The following is a 23,698-nucleotide window of genomic DNA, read 5'->3' on the forward strand; positions in this document are numbered from 1 at the left end:
ATAATCAAATCGGAAAATCGGTTTTTGTTTCCCATTCTTTTCTTTTCTCTTTTTGTCCATCCGTCGTACGAATTAATTACAAAAAAAATGGATGTCAAACCTCGCCGCCATCGCCTTCGAACAATGCGAACGGTATAATAATATCATATGTGCCACCTCAGCCGCCGCCGACAATCTTCGCGTGTTTACCACGTAAATATGATAATAATAATAATAATATACTGTGCCGTGTACCTAGATATAGGTATGATTGTTGTTGTCATTATTACTAATGCGCGGCATCGATAAATATAATGTGTTTTCGTATTTCAAACTTTTGACGTTATTCTATGCTTACTTCGATCGACGTCGCTTGATAATTTCTTATTGATCATAGGATATGATTGGAAAAATTCTTAGCCACCCCCTCCAATTCAACTCGTATCAACATAATAATTACCATTCGATAATATATTATACAAATATTTAAATAATACGGCGTATATTTCGCAAATTGCACCACAAAATATCTCATACCTATTTTATGCACCTATATTTATATACAGGGTGGTTTTTTGGATTCGAAAGACGCAGTGCTAACCCGATAGGATGCGCTGCAGTTCGTGTCAGTTATTTCATTATTTGTTTGCCATCGCCTGCACGGGTGTCTGCGGCAGAAACTCAATAAAAATGAACTGTTTTGAGACACCACTATACCACATGATAAAAAATGAAAAAGAAACCTACATAATATTAAGGATGAAACAAGACTACCTGTACGACACAAAATGCCAGTACGTCGAGAAGGTTCACCTTGTGTATCGCGGTTTGTTACGAAATATACATAACCCCACACGCACAAGTTGCAGACTTGGAATTTATTCGAACGGCACGTTTTAGTTTGCTGCAGTTTTTTATTTTGTTATTATTATTATTATTATTATTAAATCGCTCACTCGTCTACCGACCTTGCGAAATGATATTATGTATAATCGATCACTTGGTTAAAAACAGTATAATACATAGTATATATATTGTTATAAGCGCACGTGTCGAATATTACTGCTGCAGCAGCAATAATTTACACCACAATCGTTACGATACATTGTTTAATTTTTTTATTCTGTGATATATACATATATATACCATATCTTCATCTATTATTTATCGTGTCTAGGTATATAGGTACGTACTATTATATCGTGGCTATTCATATATTCAGACTTCTAGTATATTATAAGAGAGAAATAACGAAAAGAATTATATTACAGATGGTAATAGACTTGGTGTATAACATAATTATTTTCGTTACTTCTCTGTAATATAATACGCACAATAGGTTTTTTAAGTCAACGCCACGCTACAACTGAATAATATTGTACAATATCTAAAACCTATCGCGATTGTTCTTCCCGAATGGCGCCGATCGTTTAAAATATAATATGTGCCCCAGTCAAGCCACTTGCATATCTAAACCAATCATAAGTAGGAAATCGTTCAGTCGCTGTTTGCAGCTACAGAGTGAACCGGGATAAGCCAACTTGGTAGAACGTTTTTTTTTTTTAAGGAAAGCGACCGGTAAGCCGCTGACCAGAGTTTAGGATTTGTATAGGTACATATTATAATAGAGGTATACGATTATAACCAGATGTGTGGTTACCCGTTGTGTTGTCGGCGCTTCAGCCGCGGGTGACAGAATATTAAAATATTATGTTATTATTATGCTTGTGTATCATAATATCAATGGTAAATTTATTCCCACGGAATAAAAGCACAACGGGCCAGACGTATAATATTAATAACATACTTCCAGGAGCGTGATTAAGGGGGGGCACCAGGGGTCCACGCCCCTTCCAACGATCATATAATATTTGTTTATTTTATTGCTCTAACCTGTCATAATAATATACATACAATAATCTACGATGGATTGAAATTGTCTCATGTGTGCTATTGATTTTGATAACAATGTTTGCGAACGTTCTGATCAATCGAAAATCACATTTGTGACGGATAGCGTGCGTTAAAGATTATACTCCGTTCCAAAAGAGAACGGTCACTTTTCGTGGCTTCGTGCACGCAACTGCGCAGACGGGCAGACGGCTGCGACAATAATTCCAAAGGCCGAATTTACCCGACCTTGCTAGCCGACGTTTCCCGAAACTGGATCAGTCATTCAGTCATAAATACCGTCCGTTTAAGGGTCGTTGGTGGGAGATGCGCAACAACTGACGAAAATCAGTCGGCCGGAATGGCTGCTGTTCTCTTTTCGAACAGAGTTTAGTGTTATTAATCAAAACATGGTTTGGGAGGTACGCAAAATGTACAACACTGTGTGCTATTCGTGTAATGCTAACTTCACAAACTTAGCTCAGTTTAGAATACACATTCATGCGAAATATAATACGGTTATGAAATGTTGCAACGCGTACAGCTGGGTCCTGTCGACAATATATTTTATGCGTGATGTATAACACTTATATGCGATGGTAAACGTCCGCGAGCCAAGGGAATAAGGATTTTCACAATAATATTATTAAACGCGTACATGTTAATTTCAAAAGTAAATCCATCCGAAACGTGTGGGCGAAATAATCCGATATCATACGATCGCATTGACATATCGATATTATATTAATGTATATTAAATTATGCGAGTTTCAGAAGTCGCGTGGGCCGCAAGAAAACGAGTAATAATTGTATAAAAAATTAAGCGGTCCACGAGTTAGGTTGTTTACGCGCACGTATCGCAGGCGTACCTTCGCCTATACATACTAAATACATAATATTATAATATAATGTGCTGTAAATGTCACATTGAACTGTTTACACAATCCTATCTGTAAACGGATATTAAAATGTTATGGTATAATCTGCCTTGACCAAGGGTCGTGTAATTATACCCAGCTAAGACGTGAGAATCAATCAAATTTTTCTACTTCCCTCGTAACGCGTAAATAGGACTTTAATAGGAATACATACATAAAACACACACACACACATATGAGACTGACGTATATCGTTCTCATAATTCGTACATAATCTATGATATTGAATTCAGATTAAAATATAATGTCAAACAACATCAACAACAACAATTTCTAAATGCAACGGTGAAAACTATAAATCTATAAATACTAAATGTCGGCAACGGCGGCGGTCAAACGAATAATAGGTATATTTGTATATCTCTGTTTAGCTCACTTATGGAACATAAAAGAAATGATGGTTAACAATATGTTGTCATGAATTATTGGATTATTGGAGCCAAAAACACCTATGCCATAAAAATTAATGAAATGAATATCCAAGGGCATCATCTCTTATAGCTTTTTACCTACGAAATGTATTAATGGTTTGTAAAAAAAGTTACCTATCCTCTCAGTTCAAAGTTAGTGAACATAATATAATCCCAAACAAAACCATAACTTATATTAATGGTTGAAATATTATTGGATATACATTACTACATTAGTAATTATATTACGCGTAAATTAAATTTTATAAATTACGTAAAGATGAAACGCTTTTTTTATAGAATTTTTTGTAGTGTTGACTTATTACACTAGAGTAAAGTACCACCAGAGACTTGCGTTTTCTATGTCGTTACCTACTTAGGCAATAGGAGAATTACCTGGCATTCTTCAGATATTACCTAGTCAAAAATAATATAAATCGCTTCAACGTTATAACTGTTATCCGTAAAAAACATTTTGGTAAATAAAACCGTTGATGGGGCTGATGTAGTAACTATTTGTGCCGCGAAAAAATTAATATTATATTACCTACTTAGCATCACAATTAAATATTAATACTATAAACGATCATGGATAATATAATGTCTGTATATTTATAAATTAGCATGTATTGAGATGTCATATTAGACTACGAGTGCCACAGGTTTTCAAAACGTCCGTTATTATTATTATATTATATATTAATATATATTTTGTATACGGCGTCTTATTACTTGTGTGCATGCGTGACGATGGCGAATAAAAATATTAATCTACCTCGATAGATATTATATGATTATCGATGTGGATTATATATACGAATCAGATATGCCTTCAATTATAATATATCGATCGACGACTATTTATAATATTTACGTATCGCGTTATTTGGGTGGTCCTATAGTGTATAATGTGTATTAAATTCTATAGCCAGAAGCCATACCTATTGCTCATTTTCGACATTTCTCATCCACGGTTTACCATCGTCGCCGCGCACAGCAGTCCGGTCGGTCTCTGATCTCGATTTTTTTTTTTGATTACCTCCGATTTCGATTGCCCATAACATTATTTATAGTTTGTTAACTATAACATGTGAACCGATCGTGTATCAGATATAAATGTATACATTATAATATAGAGATAGAGCTGACAATATTAGACTAAACATATTATTTCGGTGGGCGTCATTCTTGTCCTGTAGAAACTGGGTCTAGGCTAACGCGAGCAGATGAATTGATTTTAAATCAAAATTAGGCTACTGCGCGCGTTATGTTTTTATAAATATTTTTTAACACGTCACGTTAAAAAAATAATTAAATACCACTGGTAGGGATAATAATAACATATACTGTGGCTTTTACGCAATAAAAAGTAAATAAATAGTCACTTTTTGTGTTATAAGTGTACAACATATAAGATACAACTATATAGTTTTATATTCGTGTGTAAATAATTAATTATACGCATTATACACGAACGCTGACGACTCAATTAATAACAAAAATAAATTAAGATTTCAATAATTTAGCGCGATAATATAAGCGGCCAAATCGACCAAATAAATTGTTGTGAAACAATAATGGTAGATACCCATACAAAAACGTAGTAGCGGGTTTAAATTAATAATAATGATTATTATTTTTAACTATGTACCTACATTGTTTGCATTACTGAATTATGTTGTTGTATTTTTATATTTTATGTATTTGTGACAAACGCGTCTAAAAATGATGCGAAGATAATTATTCCAACGTTTATCACCGAAATAATAAATTATTCCTCGTATTTATTTTCGTATATCAAGTCAAATTCGTTGGGAATAACAAGGGTTTTACACGCGGTTGGGACGGTTCCAGTTTTCGATTTATCGAATTTAAAAAAAAAAAACATACAAACAGAAAAATCCTTCTGCTTATAGTCGTAGAGCGGCGATGATATCATCCAGTTAATTGTGTATAGACCACATTTTTGTGTACGTATTAATATAATATATTTAAACATTATACAGGGTGCAGTCCTTTCGATGATTTACCCATTGCGATATCTGACAAAATAATGGAGATATCAAAATTCTGGGTTAATAATAAGATTCACAGGGATAAGAACTAGAATTATTTCATTTTTAAATTTATTTTAACGTTTTTGTGAAAAATTTAAAAAATATATTTTTTTATTTAATTATTTCCAAAAAAAATAATGATAGTCATTTGTAGAGTTTATTTTCCTGAAAATATTGACATTTCAAAATTTTATTTTCATTAATTTCGTGATTTTTAATATTTTTTCTAGTTTTGAAGAAATAAAGTATGATTATAATATTTATAACTACTATATTAGGAACACGGAAAGTATTTGACCGGACGTATAGGAATGCGCGCGCCGCGGCGGGTCACATGTTAGATAACATTACGGTGTTAAATAATTCGCAATTTTTTCAAAACTAAAAAAAAAAATTTAAAGTCAGGAAATGAATGAAAATAAAATATTGAAACGTCAATATTTTCAGAAAAATAAACTCTACAAAATTGCTATGGTCAATTTTTTTGAAAATAATTAAATAAAAAAATATATTTTTTAACTTTTTTACCGAAACATTAAAATAAATTAAAATATGAAATAATTGTAGTTCTTATCCCTGTAAGTCTTATTACAAAACCAGAATTTCAATATCACCATTGTTTCGGGAGATATTGCAATGGGTAAATCCTCACGGGACACCCTGTATATATTCAAAGTGACTCCACATTTTTTGTACGCAATATAAGCGACGACGATCGAACAATGAAAATATCTCCGGCTCTTCGCAAGTATATACTATAGTCTAATAATTGATGAGTTGTTATACCTTCTATAGTAATAGTGTAATAACAATTCAAAGGTTAAAATTATTGTTTTAACCACCAAATTAATTTTTTAGATTACTAAATGAAATTAGTTTTGTTTATATTAATGACTTAGATTAGTTAGATGTTTTCGGGTGGATTAAAATTAGGTCGAAACTTAACTTTATACTGCTGTTAAAATTAAAAAAATTGAAAATGACAATAATTTGAAATATAAATAAAAAATAATTATTTAATAGACACAAACATATTATAGGTAATAGTCTGAATCACTACAGTCTACAGTATGCAATAATAAAGATTAGTAGTGGTTTATTTTCCACCTGCAGATTAAGTCTGATCAACTTTAATTATTAAGCGTATTATTTGGTAATTAATAATTATTATAGCTGATTAATATTATACTTAACTGTATTCTAAATAATGACTTAACTAATTTTAAATAATGTTTTTCATTAAATTGCCCGATACATTTAAACAATATAAAGATATTATATATATTCCAAAAACATCCTTATCATCTATAAAAAAAAACCGAAGTTAAGTTATTGGTATCAGAACGTTGATAGTATATGGGAAACTATATACAAATGAAAACAAGTCCAAGGAGAAAAAAATATCTAAAAATAAAGTCTCAGGAAAAATCGGGTGGTAAATAACTTTAGTATACTACATCTCTATAAAGATTATTTTTATAGCTTTACGTAGGATTTAAAATGTAATTACTTATGGATAATAAAAAAGGTAATTAGGTAAGGACTCTGTAAAGTTATTAAATTATACCTAATTACATTGGTTTAAACATATTGATTTCAATACGCCAATAATTAGTATAATATAATTAAATTAAATTTTTCCATATATAAACATACTGATCTACCTAACCTACCTTTGTGACTTTATATTTTCAGCTATAATCTTCGAAAATTCTGTCAGTTCACTTTTCTTATCTGCAAAACGTGAGCTTAAGCGTGCTTTAATCTTGATAACATTTTCATTTTTTTCATTTTTTTTTTTTTGCTGGATTACACAGCGTGTTATATTGATTTAATGAAGCCTAGAAGCAGTGGATAGATAAAATAATTAAATTGGTGTGGTAGTAATTGTTACCCCTCGCTACCCGGTATTCGGTAATGACACCTATCATCAGTAATATTAAATAATATATTCAGATAATTAGGTAAATATATTAAGTATATTGCATAGCTGGCACGTACACGTCTAATATAATACAGACACAACTGATTTTAAAACGATTCGATCGCTGAGATTTTAAAGCGTTAACCGATTAATCGCTAAAACATTCAAACACAGGAGTTCAAATGATATAATGTATTATATTTATTCGTGTTATATGACAGTGGTCATATGGGTTTCGTTCGACGTTATAGATTATTATAATATGCTGTAAAAACTAAAAAATCGAATCCCGTCAATCTGCGGTGTGCCGCGTGGCACAACAACAACGTATAATAGGTAACGTAATGAAGATAATATTTATTGCAGTGGTCAGTTCGACGTCCTCGGTTGAAATACCTTTTGTAGTATAAAGATATGCATAATAATAATTTTGTTATTATTATTATTATAGGTACATAGCCGGTCGAACGAACAGTTTGTAGCGGTGAGGTGAGTATTTTGTTGCCCCATACTGCTGGTATTAAATAATAATAATATATTCGTATCGGTAGGTGAAAAAAAATTAAAAATTTTTAATACAATAATAATAATAATAATAATAATAATAATAATAATAATAGTAATAAAATAAAACATAAAAATAAAAACATTTTAACGGTCGAATTAAATCTGGGTTGGTGTGACGGCCAGTGAACGCGCAAGCCCGTGTGCACATCGTTCCACACGGCGATGAGTATCTCCCACAACGGCTGTAGGTATGGTAAGGTATATTATAATATTATATTAAAATAGGTATATTATACACTGCCATGATTCCGCTAAAAACTTAATATATACCAGTGCCCTGTATTAGGCCCCCAGGATATTTAAATTACCATTCGCTCGTTCACCTATATTATTAATATGCGCATACAAACTGATATATACCGAAGTACTTATTCGGGTTTTTGTCGCAAATAATAAATACCTATACAGGTGCTTGTTGCTGAAGAATTTTACGGTTTATCTATATTAATAATGAAACCATGATCAAAGTTTCTCTCGGGTTCAGGGTGTAAGCCACCAAAAGGCAAAAATTCATCAATATAAAAACGTTGAAAAAAAAACATTAAGCTTCATTAAAATAATCTAAAATAAACACGTAAAATACTTAGAAATAAGCAAAGTTAGGCAATTATCAAATCCCAAAAAAATACAAAAATATAATTGAATAAGTAATATTATTCCAAGTTATTATGTTAACAAAAATTCTAGGCATTTACGTATCTCTGCTGAATATAATATTTTTTCTAAGACCACAAAAAGTAATTGGTTTTTATCAGTTGCTACAAATTCTGTTTGGATCGTTTTTTAAAAATGCAAAAAAACTACCAAGAAAAATGCACTTAAATTCAATTTTTGAAGTCGTAATAACTACATGAAATAAATTTCTTAATATTCTACAACCAGATTTACCAGACGATGATGACGAGGAGTTCAGTGAAAAGTGGCAAAAGCTCGAATAATTGGCGCATGTTTAATTGAATTTTTTTCGGTGGTTGCTGGCTTCGTCGACTTCGTTACGCTTCTAAAATATTGAAAATATCTCCTTGTTACAAAATAAAATCATGGTAGTATACAAAGGTGGCGTAAAAATGTGTATATATATAATATATAATATATACCTTTATTATAGTAATACGTGATACTACGCAACCAAAACTTAATTTTAGATTCTGAGCGATAAATGTATTGTTTGTAATGATGTGTGTGTGTGAAAAATTTTATAGAAGTAAAAACACTTCAAGTTTTAACTATATTTATATAGAGCCTATAAATATTCATAAATTATTAGTTTTAAATGTTTATAAATTATAACTGATCCGTCTCATTCTACGCACGGCATTGCAAGTAAAAAATGAAACAATGTCAATATAGACGATTGTCAACTGAATTCCTATATCACGCACCTGATTTGATAAGTCAAATTGATCATAGATAAATATTATTATAAGTGGCAGATCTCAGTTTTCGATTTTCTGAAATGTAAAAACGACTCTTTTGGTAGGTAATAAAATAAGAATCAAAAACGTGTAAAAGTCGGTGAAACGGAATTTCAGGTACCTACTTATTACAGTGATAATGATAATATTATTATAGAATATATTATTATTACGACCGTCATCGAACGACGTCGAGAAGGAAGGAAACGCGGAGGAAGTTGAAGGATCCGCTGCGCGTGTCGTGTTTTCAGAACGGTCTCGCCATCTACCGTCAGACAGTAGCGTCAGTGACGCGGACTAGCGGCAACGTGACGCCATCTGTGGCAAGATTCTGGCGGGCACGTGTTCGTCGCCAGATTTCGCTATGACATTAGTCCGTTCGTAAATGGTAAATAGTAATAATTTAATATTTTTCCACATCATTATCATCACAATGATAAAATAATAACATTAATAACGAACAGTTAACGAGAGACAAAAAAAAATCTACGACTGTATTAACAACGAAGACGGATCGTTTCAACAATATTTTCCGCCACGCATCGTCGTCATGTCTAGTATATAATATTATTAATATTGTAACGCCGTCGAAACAATTTGGCAGGTGACACGGTCGGTCTCGTTTCAGACGCTTTTGACGGCCGTCCGATTTTCGGTGTGATTTGCAGCCAAAACGACTTGTTCCGGTTGTCGGCGCGCGTGGCGTAATGTTCGAGACTAATCCGTCGTTGTCGTCGCTCGCTTTCGAGAGTGATTTGAATATATTTTGTCGGGCGCCGCCGAAAACGCCTAATGACCATATTTTAACATAATACCATCTTATATACATGCGGACGACGGGCGTCGCGTGTACACGAAGCGTATAAATATTTTATGATAGTATAATACATTAATAATTATTATTTACAAGTATAATATTATAATAATATCGAGTATATTACACCGCCGTCGAATTTTCGGCACGCGCTATTCGAAACGGTGTCGGTGGCCAGCACGTTAATTAGCCCACCCGGGTATAACCGGCCAATGATGACGCAAATTTTGATTTCCTTCGTATTCGTAACTTTATTCGTAACTCCGTTTAAGTCTTTTTTTTCGAAAACAAGTTTGAACAAATCGTAGTGGCAAGTCGAGGTGGTGGGCAAATAGTGGTAGCCATTTTCCTCCGATAAAGCATGAAGAATACGATTCGTCAATCATCAATCAATATTTTTAAGTTCATCAATTCGTCATATTAACATTTTTATTTTTTTTTTTAAGAAGAAAAAAATTGTTTGCCTTTGAATTATAAACAATTATTAAAATGTGTGGGTACCTTAATTAGGCTTAAATTATAGTAGGTACGTTACGATGTTATCGACATGACAGTTACTCTCCTTTTATAATATGGTGCATTGGTGCATAACACTAAATACCAATACCGGTAATTAATTACTGATACCAACTAAGATATCGGCTAAATAGACATAGTTTTAGTCCAAAAAGAATATTTAGAGGAAAGTGGAAATTTAAATCTAACATTTTTTTTTGTGGCCAAAAATTGTATTTTATTTTTGAAGGAAAATTGACCCTTCCATGAAAATGTAGATCATCACATCGCGGATGATAGTATGGATGGAAAATCGAAATAAACTTTCGGACCAGTTATATAATACAATATTATTATGTTTGTGAACTGTTTTAAGCATAGGCGGTAGCCGGTGTGTTTATAGTTCGCTGATTGGCCATAAGTAAGTTGCCTTCACTTTACAGTATATATTGTAATCCGTAAACCAAACAAAATAGTAAACGTTGAGTAAGATAGTATTAAACACCATCACCACCTACGACTTTGTTTTCATAGGAAAAAAGTATTTTATAAATCTATGTAATGAATGTAAAAAAATGTACAACAAAGAGTTTTGCAAAGGAAGTGTCTATTTCGATACTTATTCAAATGTTTTATTTTTCAGGGCTCATATTTATTCGGGAGGGGAGGATGCGTTTGATCATAGAGAAAGTCTTAGTTGAAGTTTAGGGTTGATAAAACCCATAATATGCAATCCAGGACCCAGATTTACGATTTTAGAATAGACCGACTTGGCGCTTGCAGCCTTAACGTCGTTCCAGCCTGTGGATATCAACAGAACGGTTAACAATATATTAGTAAGTCATTACAACAATAATTATTATTATTTCAAAGATCCGTTCATCTATTTCGGTATTATAATATTATACCTACAATATCACATCGTCACGTGGAGGTCACACATGGTTCAAGGCCGGCGGTATACTTATACACAGGTACCAATAATTTTAACACGTATTGTCATTAATTGTTATTGTACACGCGAGTGTCCTAAGCGTGTTTGATCGTAGTTTTCTCTGGGAATTTCGATGTCGTATATTATTGTTATTGTTATGAGCTGCGAGGATAGTAATGTTTGTAAAAAACCAGTGGACGATCGCTTGTTTTGATTTATGACCATCGATTCGATATGGTAGACCTCTTATACGTTTATTATTTTATTTTTTAGTAATGCATTTAAATCTCACAGCTATAAAACGTTGCAGGATTTCAAGTCTTCCGATGGATCAAAGATAAATTTTACCGGGACTGAAACCAATCCGTAAACAACAGTGATAGTGGACTGGTGATCATATGAACAGGAATATTTGAAAAAAACACACACTCAACCGAAACCGATATTTTTAGTTTTATTATCTTTATATGGTTTACCTATTAATAATATGTACAAATAAAAATTTTTAATTAGGCAATTTTGTCATTATGAATAATTAATCTTGAATTTGAATGTCCATTTACACGGTAACATATTCCAGATAATTAAATGAGTTTTTTTTTTCAAGTTTTAAAAAAGTAAAAATACTGGTTAATAAATATATCTGTGCACCAATTAAACAGAAAATAAATAAATTTACGATTCATTTAAATTGCAATAATTTGTATTTACCGTTTAAAAAAAAAGTAAGAAGATAATATGTAGGCTTTTATATTTTATTGAATATAGGTTATTACATACTGGTATTGAAACTAGTTTGTATGGAAAAAAGTAGTAAAAGCTATTTAGGTTTATACTTATATATGTATACATAATATATTAAAGGTATAAAATGCATTTTATTTTCTGTTGTCGTTACCGTAAGATATATTTTACATTATTATTATATTTTAATAGATAAAAACAATTACACGTATGGAAATAGTTTTGTAGGAAAAAAATTTAAAAAAAATTTATTATACGCTAATTATTATTGAGGAAATAAGCGTATTGTAGATACGCATGCAAATGTATGTATGCAAAAAAAAATAATATATATCACTGACTGGGGTGAAGATGTTCTTAAGAAGACGTCACACGAGTACTGTGTTGTTTCTATCTTACAAAAGTACCACTTAGCAAAAACTGTTTTGCATGGGATAGAACCACTCATGCTGTAGTCCAATAGCTAGGCAACGAAATTTTCACACCATAAAATTCATTATTTCAAACTTTAATAACTCCTTTCGGATTTGTGATACCAAAAAAATAAAAACGAAATTGCACAGTAAATGTTCTCCTCTTTATATTGTGAAAATTTCGTTGCTTATATTGGACTACAGCTTGAGTAGTCTTGACCCGCGTAAAACAGTTTTTAGCAATACACGCGGGTGTGGCCGTCCTATTAAGCGTGAGTCTGTATGGTACCAACACTACCACAACTGATATAGAATATTATCCTTAGCGATCCGTGTGACGGCGATAGCAGAGTTGCCAGAAAGTTTTAAAACCATCGTTACGCACGCAGCCACACCTTATCTCGTTTTATAAGTACCTACGGTTGATGTAGGAACGTAAATCGGAGGGAAAAAAGTTTTGAAAATTAGGTAAGTAGTTTTCTAATTTACGTGCCAACCGACAACGAAAGCGTTGTAAACATGGGCACTGTATATAATATATACATACTCATCACGATAGTCGACGCGAGTGGGTGGTCATTACTGAGTGGATCGGTACCTGTACATTATATGTGTCAGTCCCCAACCGAGGGCGTTAGGATTCTAATAGTGTGACGGTGACTACCTACTATGACTGAAAAAAAGCTATAAATGTGAATTCATTTGTTATAGGAGCTTATATGCATATACACTTTCTGAGTACAACTGTTGTATAAGTGATATAATATATATGGATATATTTTTATTATTTGATTAACACAGCAATTATTACAAAGTATTAAATTAAATAATACAAATTACTTCACCTTTAAGCTTAGCTTGTGGTGGTATAGGAAGTAACACAATTAATTTTTTGATTACATATTATAACAACATATATTAAACAAACGCTGTATTATAAAAGGAAATGAAAGAAAAAAAATAAAGACTATATTTTACTTATAGGTAATATTATTATCTTCGGAATGTATACCGCGAGCGATTAGGACTAAATAGTTTTATTAAAGTCATTAATTATTGATTGAATATCAAAAAAAAATATATAAGATCTATTATAGGGGGTTTATTTTTAAAGATAAAAACGTTAATTCAAACCCACATTATTGTAAACTATATATAGTGACCCTTAACAGACACCTAATTTGCGGAAGTATCTCAATAACGAACAAATTTTCTAATTCGGTATAACCATATTGAAATTAATAATTATTGTTTGCGCTCCTCTAAAAAGCAAACACCTCTTATTAACTGACACGGAGAAGTTTAGAAAGTCCGTTGAACTTTTATCTCTATGATTTAGTGGAAAAACAATTAGGTACCTATGTTCATTCAATAATCTAAATGAACAATAATAGCGAAATTACACGAATTCCCAACTTGATATGTAACATTGTAACGTACCTATCTATCATTAGTACGCCTATCATATACCTAATAATGACCTAACCGTCTTAACCTAATAGATTGTTTTTAAAAAGTAAGGAAAACTTGAATTTTAATATTCATGTATTTTTCCCTATAGCAGAAATTTATATGGTCCTGTACTCCTGCGATTGTCCACTATTTTAAGGTTTTACTATAATAATAATATAATATATTGTATAAGGAATAACTTTTCATAGAATAATAATTGGTATGCTATAAAAATTTGACTTTCAATGATATATTATGTATATTTAATTAAATAATCTCATTATATTATCTGTTATTGGTTTTAAAATTTTTTTATATATTAGGTGGGTATTTTATTTTGTTGCGAAAGCTGCACATGTTGAATATAGTGGTATGTGTTATTAAAAGGTATTAAAGAACAAACTTTTAAGTAAGCTTGCAAAATACAAAAGGTTCTTAACTTTAGAGATTGCATAATGCACATGTTAAAAGTATTTTATATAATTTATATAATACTTGGTTCAATAAAAAATCCATGTTTGATTATAATATTAATGATCATAATTTAAGTAAAAGTTTCTGTATGAAATAACACTAATATGGTTGCCGTGAGTGCCCGTGACCATAATATAATATATGGAGGGAGGAATAATTTACCTGTATAGGCTGCAGTATCAATATTAATTATGTATAAATAATTTTTTTTTAATAGTTATACATATTTCTATTATAGATATATTATGATTAACGATTGATATTTTGGAATAACTTGGATTAACCTAAAGAAAAAAAGTTATGGAATAAGAGATTGAAAAACTACTACTGTATGATTGGCAATAATATTGTTTATTAAAAGTTTTATCATTATGAATAGATTTTTGATTTCAATTTAATATTTCGTGTTGAATTTTTTCCGATACGATGGTTACGAAGAATTTTATATAGGTGTGTGTGTACGATATTCGTTACGTTGTAAAGTTTCCGTGTTTCTATGTATTATATTCTTGTCTTGCTGCAGTTCAACGAAATCGATATTATTAGTTTCGAAAAATTTGCGGACAGTAATAGCATCCAACTATAATATTATATAATGTAGGTACCTCCTATGCGTACGGTTTATAATACATAATAATATTATATCCCGTGCAGTATGCCCGCATTCAGCTATTTTCTTCAGTTTAAAACTTAGCGTCGATAAAAATCTTAAAAAGTTCTGAAAAGGTTTCTATATATATATATATATATACGAGTATGTATATCGTCACTTAAAAAAATTAAATTATTGAACAGAGGGTGTTTTATACCCAATTGCACTCAATATAAGTGTATAACCTTATTTCGTATATCAATTGCGCTGCTCCGTCATTAAAAGGGACACTGCAGTACAGGCGTACACACACACTATACATATATTGTCGACGTCGAGGGTCGATGGACCAATTACGATTGTGTGCATTCCAAAATGTACCAATTATACTATATGAGCGACGAAAAAATAAAACCGTATTAAAATAACAGTCAATTTAAACTATACAACTATTCCTCCGTCCGAGCATATTAATATTACACGTTATATGCTTCGTGTAGAACGCATAAGCCATAAAGTGTTATGCGTACACGGTATTATGTAGAACGAATACGATGGATACTATTGAAATCAATTGTACTAACAATTTAGAACTAAGAATAATAGGCCTGTAACTGTTTTAATTTTGTATACCTCGTGCCAACGTACTATAATGTTACTTTAGACATTCAAACGCAAGCGCCTAATAATGTCCTAATACATCAAACGTCAATTAACCTAACCAAACCGACGAATAACAATTATGAATTAACTTATAATTTTATTATTTATATTATGTTATAATAATCTACGACCGTGTTGTATAAAATAATAATATGGCTTGCATTAGGCAATAGAGCAGATTTATTATATTTTATATTAGGTATTGCATTTTCTAATATTAAACAAAATTCAATCACTTAAACAAACGGTGGTTACTTACGAAATGATAAATGTATATTTATACCGAATAGACAACGCCGAACTCTAACCAAGCGATTACAACGTATTATATTATGATCACACACATTTACACCACTGTGTATTAAATTTTATAATATTATTATGCCGAACATAGGCGCACATAGGGTGCTTTAGGAGGTGCTGAAATAATTTATAGTACATAGACCCGTGGGGAGCGAAGCCCCCCACTACACCACCCTAATACAATAATAATTGCATTGCAATAATTATAAATTTTATTAAAAATAAAAATAAATATTTTGTAGTTATATTACAAGTTATAATAACATGTAATCATTAATTATTAATGTTAGACAAGATTTAATTTTCTGTTTGATATTGCAAATGATTGCAATATAATTTCCCCCTCTATTTTATTGGTAAGATCACTCTCAATGCTAAGCGCAGATAGCTTGGTAAATCTTTCTATCTTTCTTGGCCCATATTGGTGCGTAACCAGTTTTTCAATCTACGCATAGCTGAGAAGGAGCGTTCACACGTTGACGAAGAAATTGGAATTGTTATTCCCAATAGCTTACAGACATTTGGAAACGAACTTTTATAACATTGATTTTTCATGCCTTCATATATAAAGCTGGCTGGTAGACTATTCATTAAAACCATCATTTCTGCTGATAAACTAACTGTTGATATTTTCAAAATATCCTGATATACATAAACAGATTTATATAATAATATTTCAAAAGATATGACTATGTAATAAATATTTTAAATAGTTTATGTGGTGCTAATTTTAAACCTGGGAGTGCTAAGCACCCCCAAGCACCCCCCTATGTGCGCCTATGATGCCGAGTTAGAAAACCAGACCTCTACATCAAATATAAATTCGAAAAATGTCTAATTAATCAATTTTAATCATACTAATAATAATTGTTGTAGTATTCATTGACGGTTTTAAATGTTAATTCGTCATTAAAATGCGCTTTGTGTTTTAATTTCTGAAGACTAATATTTAAAAAATATTTTTCTCAGTACAATAATTATTGTAAACGTTTTTACTTTTAAATAAATTAAATATCTACTTACTTACTTAATTAACGCCATCTAAATTCAAAGGTTGTTAATGTTTCTACGATGATTATTAATATACATTAATATTATAATGGCTTGACTCTGTGTTTTCGATTTTGAAAATAATACTCGTATAGCGATATTTGTAAGCTTGTAACATCTACTGAAAATGGCAACAAAGAACTTATTAAATTCCGTTTGAAATTGTAGTAATGTGAAATACCACCTGCGACTGAAATAGCAGCTCTCTTCCCACCCATACCGCACAATATATTAATTGTGTTATACTGCCCAAACGGAAAAGGTAAGATCACAATTTATTTTACCGTTGACTTTGTTTAAAATTGGTATTACTGGTTTACAGTAGTTACCTGAAGTCAGATGTGGTAACCAAGATGGATGTTACAAATATCCACTTTGGTAGTAACTGCATTTTATTGTATTGAACATCTTGGCAATGGTTGATTACGTTCAACTTGCACTAAGTTACGTTTGAAATGCAGAAAAACAGCAGTAATACCAAATTGACAAAAAAAAAAAAGTTGTAAAATTGAGATACTACCAGATACTTGGTTTGTCGGGAGTGCGGTAACCGCAAAAACTGTTCAAACTGGTTCTGCGATGGTTCGCTTTGTCTTGGCTGTGACTTTTGCCGGAGTTCGGAAACTTTTACAAAAGATGTCGGACGTTCGGTGCTCGTGCAACGTAAGCAATTTTGTTTTTCGTCGTAAAACGATGGTTGCGGCGATCGAATGCCGATAGTTTTTTTTCTCTTTCACCATCATTTCATACAAGTGCGCGTAAAATGTAATCACTGTTTCTGTACTCGTCATGGCAAAAGCGTTTTGTGCAGTGCGTGATGCGTGTAAGTGCAAGTGCGTCATTAATGGCGGCCGTCGTCAAGAGTTGGCGTCGTGGGTATGTGCGGCAGAGGTGTCGAAAATATGATATCGGCGAATCGGTGAGTACCCAGAGATTTATATTCTATAGTTGTAATAAACAAACGAATTTTACGACTTAGGCGATTCCAAATCGACGATAATTATATAGGTACACGAAATATTATTAAATTATACTCATTAGTAAACTCGTTCGACATTATTATTTTAACCGCGAATCGTATAATATACTCGAACATATCGAACTATGGACACAGTTGTTGTTATAATATAATTATTCACATTACGCAGTGTTCAAAAATAGCTTTAAGTTAATGCTAAGGGTAATTTCCACCCACCTACCGCCAGCGTTTTTAGATAGTTTAAGTGCCCAAGTGTCTACAGACGGGAAGTCCAGTGTCTTTATCCTGTTGACTACTTTCTTAGCTTCGTCGAGTTCTTCTTATACCCCTCCCCCCTTCGTTTAAATCATGAAAATGGCAGTCGTTTGTGATGTGGCGGATAGACGGCATATTATATTGAGTGGCCCCAATAACGATCCGACCGGCCACTAATTTTCCATTGATAGATCATCTTTCCATATAGCGGTCATGTGTGTTTTGTCGTTGTGTGTAATCGATCAATTATTACCGTTACCCTGCATTCTTGACGTGTATAGGTGTATAGGTGCCGTCCGGATACATCATGAGCATCTAGTTTATTGAATTGGATGCAGTTGTTATTTATGTTGGGATTTTGCCTTATTAGTTTCCATTCGTCCGTGTCGACGACGTACTGGTTTATGACGAGTTTAGTTATATAGTCAAATATACACATTACACTGGTTTTCTAGATTTAAGTTTAAGATTCAGATTCGACGTGTTTTGGTGTAAGTAGTGGAATAGAAGTATTTTATGAGAATATACTTTGACCATTCTTAGAATAGTTATTGTATTAACATGCGACCTTTTTTTAAGTGTATTAACTATATTATGTAGTATTAATATAACGTCATTCAAATGACACAATTTCTGTGACTTAATGTTTATCGAATATGACATAAAAATAAAAATTGTTATTGTTTAACTGACAATAAATTGATTAAATCAATAACCAAAAAAAATATATTATTCAAAAAATGAATATTTAGTTATTTTAATAGATTTTTATTTAAGTGTTTAAAATACATTAATGAGTATTATTATTTATGTCGGTATATCGATGTCCAATACGTTATATTGCGTACAGATTGAAAATGTGTTGAAAAAAAAATATTTATATATATAGGTATAATATGATATGAACAGCTTTGTAGTTGAATATATATATATATTACCTGCATGGCTGCATAATACAAACCGCACGATACGACCAATTTGGTAGATAACGAATATTTTAATTATTCTTTTCCAGTACAAAAGAATACAATAGCATGGCCCACATCCATATAAAATCCATGCCGACAGCGGGCATCGGAGTCGGAGTCGAGCCGTGTCGTACGAACAACCACTTATTGTACATAATATTTATTCGTCACGACTATATTATGCTGTACTATTGTCGTCTTTGTCCAATTTATCGCAGATGACTCTTTTTCGCGAATTTTGATTTTTCTAATATACATCTGCAATTTAGCATGGCCGAGTTTTATCAATACGAAACTATTATCCAGAACATATTTACTCATTATTTTTCCTATACGTACAAAATATCTAAATTATCCTAAAATTCACTCTAGAACGATAAACTTATTCTCAGACTTGGGAATTAATACACTGAAAAATGTCCCACTCGTATTATAGCGAACGTTAGTTGTTGCATATAGCTCATAAAATGACATCATTTCATATTATAATATATATGAACACTGGTGCAGAAAGTCATTGAAAATAAAACTGTTAACGGTTCCTATATACTTTATAATGGTGTATTAGAAATAAGATGTTTTTCTAGGACATGTGACTGAAATGTCCTTGAGTGTCTAAATAATTTTTCGTAGGAAATTAACTGCCTAAAAACACAAAAAACAAATGTGGATACCGAAAAATGTATATCAACAGTATTAGTATAAAATTTATTTCACAACTATCCGACAAAGACAGTGGTTAACGTATATCATCTATTGTTGTTTCTAAGGTCATTGCAGACTTGTAATTTACATCATCCATTACATTACGTATTAATTTTCATCCTCTGCATGACTGTATAGATGAAGTGAATTATCTATAGTATAATAATTAGTACTTAGGTACCTACTTACTATACTTAAAAATTTAAAATGTTTTGTTTCCATAGACTTACCTATATTTGCTTTTCTATTACAACTTAACCATTATTTTCTCAGATACCAATTTTGTGTAGTGTTGAATTTATGACATTGCACTGCACATAAACCTAATCATGATGAAATTTAAATTTGATATGGAATAAAGATAACTTTTGGTCATTGCATGCTATATTTTGTACAGAATATAAATAGTAGACCTAATAGGTAGTGAGTATGTTTAGTTGCGATCAAATGGCGGGGGAGGTGAGAGACAGATCCCCTTGACCTTTTTTTCAATGCATTATGATAACCATCAATTATATATTTAATAATTATTAATTAAATAGAGCATGTTAAAAAATTTGTCATATACTTCCATAACAAAATTATTTGACAACCACTGGTATGTTATCTAATTAATTTAATTTTAAATGTATAATTTATAACGCATATATTTTTTAACTAACATATTATATTTTATCGTGAAACATGTATGTCGATTTCTCTTAATAATGTAATAAAAATATTTTTCAAAAGAGTAGCTTAATCATATTAAAAAATTGGCTCGGAAATTCTCAATGTATTTGGTTCCATTTACGATTTTAGGTTTTTATAGTTTGTGTGTATAGAAAACTTACTTAACATATTAAAGCTTGTCGTGTCCGTTCATTAGATTCGTTACCATGGTTATTAATACTATTATAAACAGTATAACAGTATAACAGTATAACAGTATAACAGTATAACAGTACTTTTAGCACTTTAATTTGGACTACTTTACAATTAAAAATTTTAATTACCGTTTTTCACAATTTGAATAATCTGTAAAGTATGAATAATAGTAATTGGCCAAATTTAGAATAAAACTGCATCAATAATTACATAATACTTAGTTATTTGAAAATCTTTAAATTTTGATTGAAATTTATTTAATAAGTAAAATGTTTTATTTGTAGCACCTATTATAAATTTAGACCCGTTGTCGTATTTTTCACATTGCAGGAATTTTATTATTTATTTGGTGTATTATTTTTTTTTTTTATGAATTTAGTAAGTGCCTATAGGTTTATAATACCATCGATGTAAAGTTCCTTATTAATTTTAAAAATAAATTTAGGTACATTGTTCTAAAAAAAAATTTTAGTTTGTTATATCTTCCGATATTCTTAGGACTATTGTGGAAATAAATAAAAATAAAATTAATCCAACAACTTCTGAGTTGGACAGTTAGGTATATATATATTATGTATTAAAAAACAGATCAATTAAAAAAAAAAAAATTTTTGTAGTTTTTTCAAACTTAATATAGTCCTAGGAATATTGTATCGGGAGGGGGTAAAAATATCCTATAATAATATAATAAAAATCATACCCCCCTCCCGGTATAATATTCCTGGGAAATTCTTACCGGGGGTAAGATTATACTAGGAAAATCTTACCTCCTACCGGTATAATTTGCCTAGGATATTCTTACCGGGGGTAAGATTATCCTAGGATATTTTTACCCCTCAGGGGGGGGTATGATTATCCTAGGATAATTTTATCGGGGGTAAAAATAACCTAGGAATATCTTACCGGGGGTACAATTATCCTAGGAAAATCTTACCCTCCCGGTAAGAATATCCTGGGGGTAAGATTTGCCTGTTACACCGGATCAAACCTGTTCCAAAGTTGTTGTTTGAAATGTTTAACAGTTGATATTTAATTTGAGATAGAAACGGATTTAAAAATTTAATTCAGTAGAACAATTAATAGAATGAATAATAATGTTAATTGTGTATAAAATGTTCTCAATGATAGTTAAAATTATTAAGAATTTGATTAGAAATTAATGGTTGACATTAGGTTTAACTAATTTGAACTTGAACGTGTCTTAACATAAATTATTTGTACAATTTTAATCAGTAGGAAGATAATATTAATTATAATAATTTAGGTACTTTTTAGTTGCTTTTGTTAGAATATTTTTTTAATTATTTTAATATTTTAATATTAATAACTATTAACTAATGATATTATACTAATTATCTAGCTATTGATTTTAATTTTTAAATACTATGGAGAATTGTTGTCAAACTAATTTATCGATAACATATTGTACCTTGGTATTTATTATTCTTATGAAACATAGAAGAGAAAAATGTTTTATATAATATTATACATAGGTACTGCAGTGTAATATTGGTACATACACATTTTTCAACTAAATTTAATCGTTATTTTGTGTTATTAAGTTATTATTTTCTTAGAAATAATTAGACTTACGCGTATTATTTTGAGTACCAAATTGTGCATGCATACATGCTTTTAAAGTTTCAAAACGGCAAATGCAATAACTTATTATTTTTCGGTTGAACTGCTGGCATGGGGAAACTGCGTAAGCATTACTCCATCCCCTTCAAATATAAAACTAATAACATGCTACTTTGTCTCACGGGAACGTATGATATCAGATATATTATAGGTTTTTTGACCTATTTATGACAAACTGTCAAATACCGTTGTAGCAGCTAAAGTAGCCTTATTTGTAACTGTACGTAAATCAAGTGAATCATTAGAAATTATTGATACATTGTATTCTCAACTTCTGTACTTGTTAAAGAATATTTCACGTTATATAAGAACTCGAAATTTTGTTTATTATTATTTTCTATATAGACGATTTGATTTTCAAAATATTTTGGTGGAGACACTTCCGGGTGGTATAATTATGTGTGTCTATATTGATAAGTAGTGATAATATTTAATGGTTTTGCAGTGTTCACGATGTGTTTAATTTTGTTGATATGCTTTGTGCTTACAATTTACTTCCTAATATTTGATTTATGCAGATTTTGAGATAATAGAAGCTTTTATGGATACTCTAAATGTGCTGTAATTAAATTTTTATTTTAACAAAAAATGACTTACTAAATAATTACTGAAATTAAATTCGTTGGTGGACTATGTAGAATGGTCAACTTCGCGTCTTTTGAAATACTATAGATTATTTATTAGTTATTAATGTAGAAAACTATTTTAGATACTGAGCGGAGCGATGAATGTATTGATTTTACCATGCTGTGTGTTTATTTTATTTTTTTTTGTGTTTGTCATCACGTTTTGGGGTAGTAAAAATGTTTCGATTTTTGACTTCAGTACCTCGTTCGATCAGAAAGTGAATCTAGTTGGTACTTTGAGGGGTCAAAAGTGAAAAATTCTTAATACTTTTCTAAATAATCGAGAAAAACAAACTAAAAATTAAGGGAAAAACGGGAAATTTTACGCATTTATAAGCATTTAAAGTTCAAATTTTGACTAAATACGTAAAAATTACGGCAATGTACAAATTATGTTAGATAGAAATTCATATAAGTTTTTCTTTTTAAATCTAAGATTTGAAAATTTTTAATTATCTATAATATATCCTAGACAGATAAACCATCTTCGCTCAGAATCGTTTTTCGTATACAATGATATAATATCATTGGATTCAAATTTAA

At 30.8% G+C, this 23,698-nt stretch overlaps 1 protein-coding gene across 5 annotated transcripts in view; it reads left to right on the top strand.

The window, feature by feature from the left end:
• The window catches only part of LOC149056765 (uncharacterized), a 56,079-nt gene extending 44,038 nt beyond the window's left edge, over positions 1-12,041 (top strand). For 2 of the 5 annotated variants that reach the window (XM_089224690.1, XM_089224691.1), the window contains 4 exons: positions 7,650-7,687; positions 9,338-9,568; positions 11,133-11,325; positions 11,734-12,039. In XM_089224690.1, coding sequence (XP_089080816.1) covers positions 7,650-7,687; positions 9,338-9,548 — 249 coding nt within the window. In that variant the 3' untranslated portion in view covers positions 9,549-9,568; positions 11,133-11,325; positions 11,734-12,039. Of the gene's footprint in view, positions 1-7,649; positions 7,688-9,337; positions 9,569-11,132; positions 11,326-11,733 lie in introns of all 5 variants that reach the window. The other 3 variants (XR_016191187.1, XR_016191189.1, XR_016191188.1) reach the window with 3 other exon arrangements.
• The last annotated feature ends 11,657 nt before the right edge of the window (positions 12,042-23,698 follow it).

This window comes from Diuraphis noxia, unplaced genomic scaffold (genome assembly GCF_037042655.1).
Source record: "Diuraphis noxia isolate RWA-SAM2 unplaced genomic scaffold, SU_Dnox_SAM2 contig0003, whole genome shotgun sequence".
In the NCBI taxonomy this organism is placed as follows: Eukaryota; Metazoa; Arthropoda; class Insecta; order Hemiptera; family Aphididae; genus Diuraphis; species Diuraphis noxia.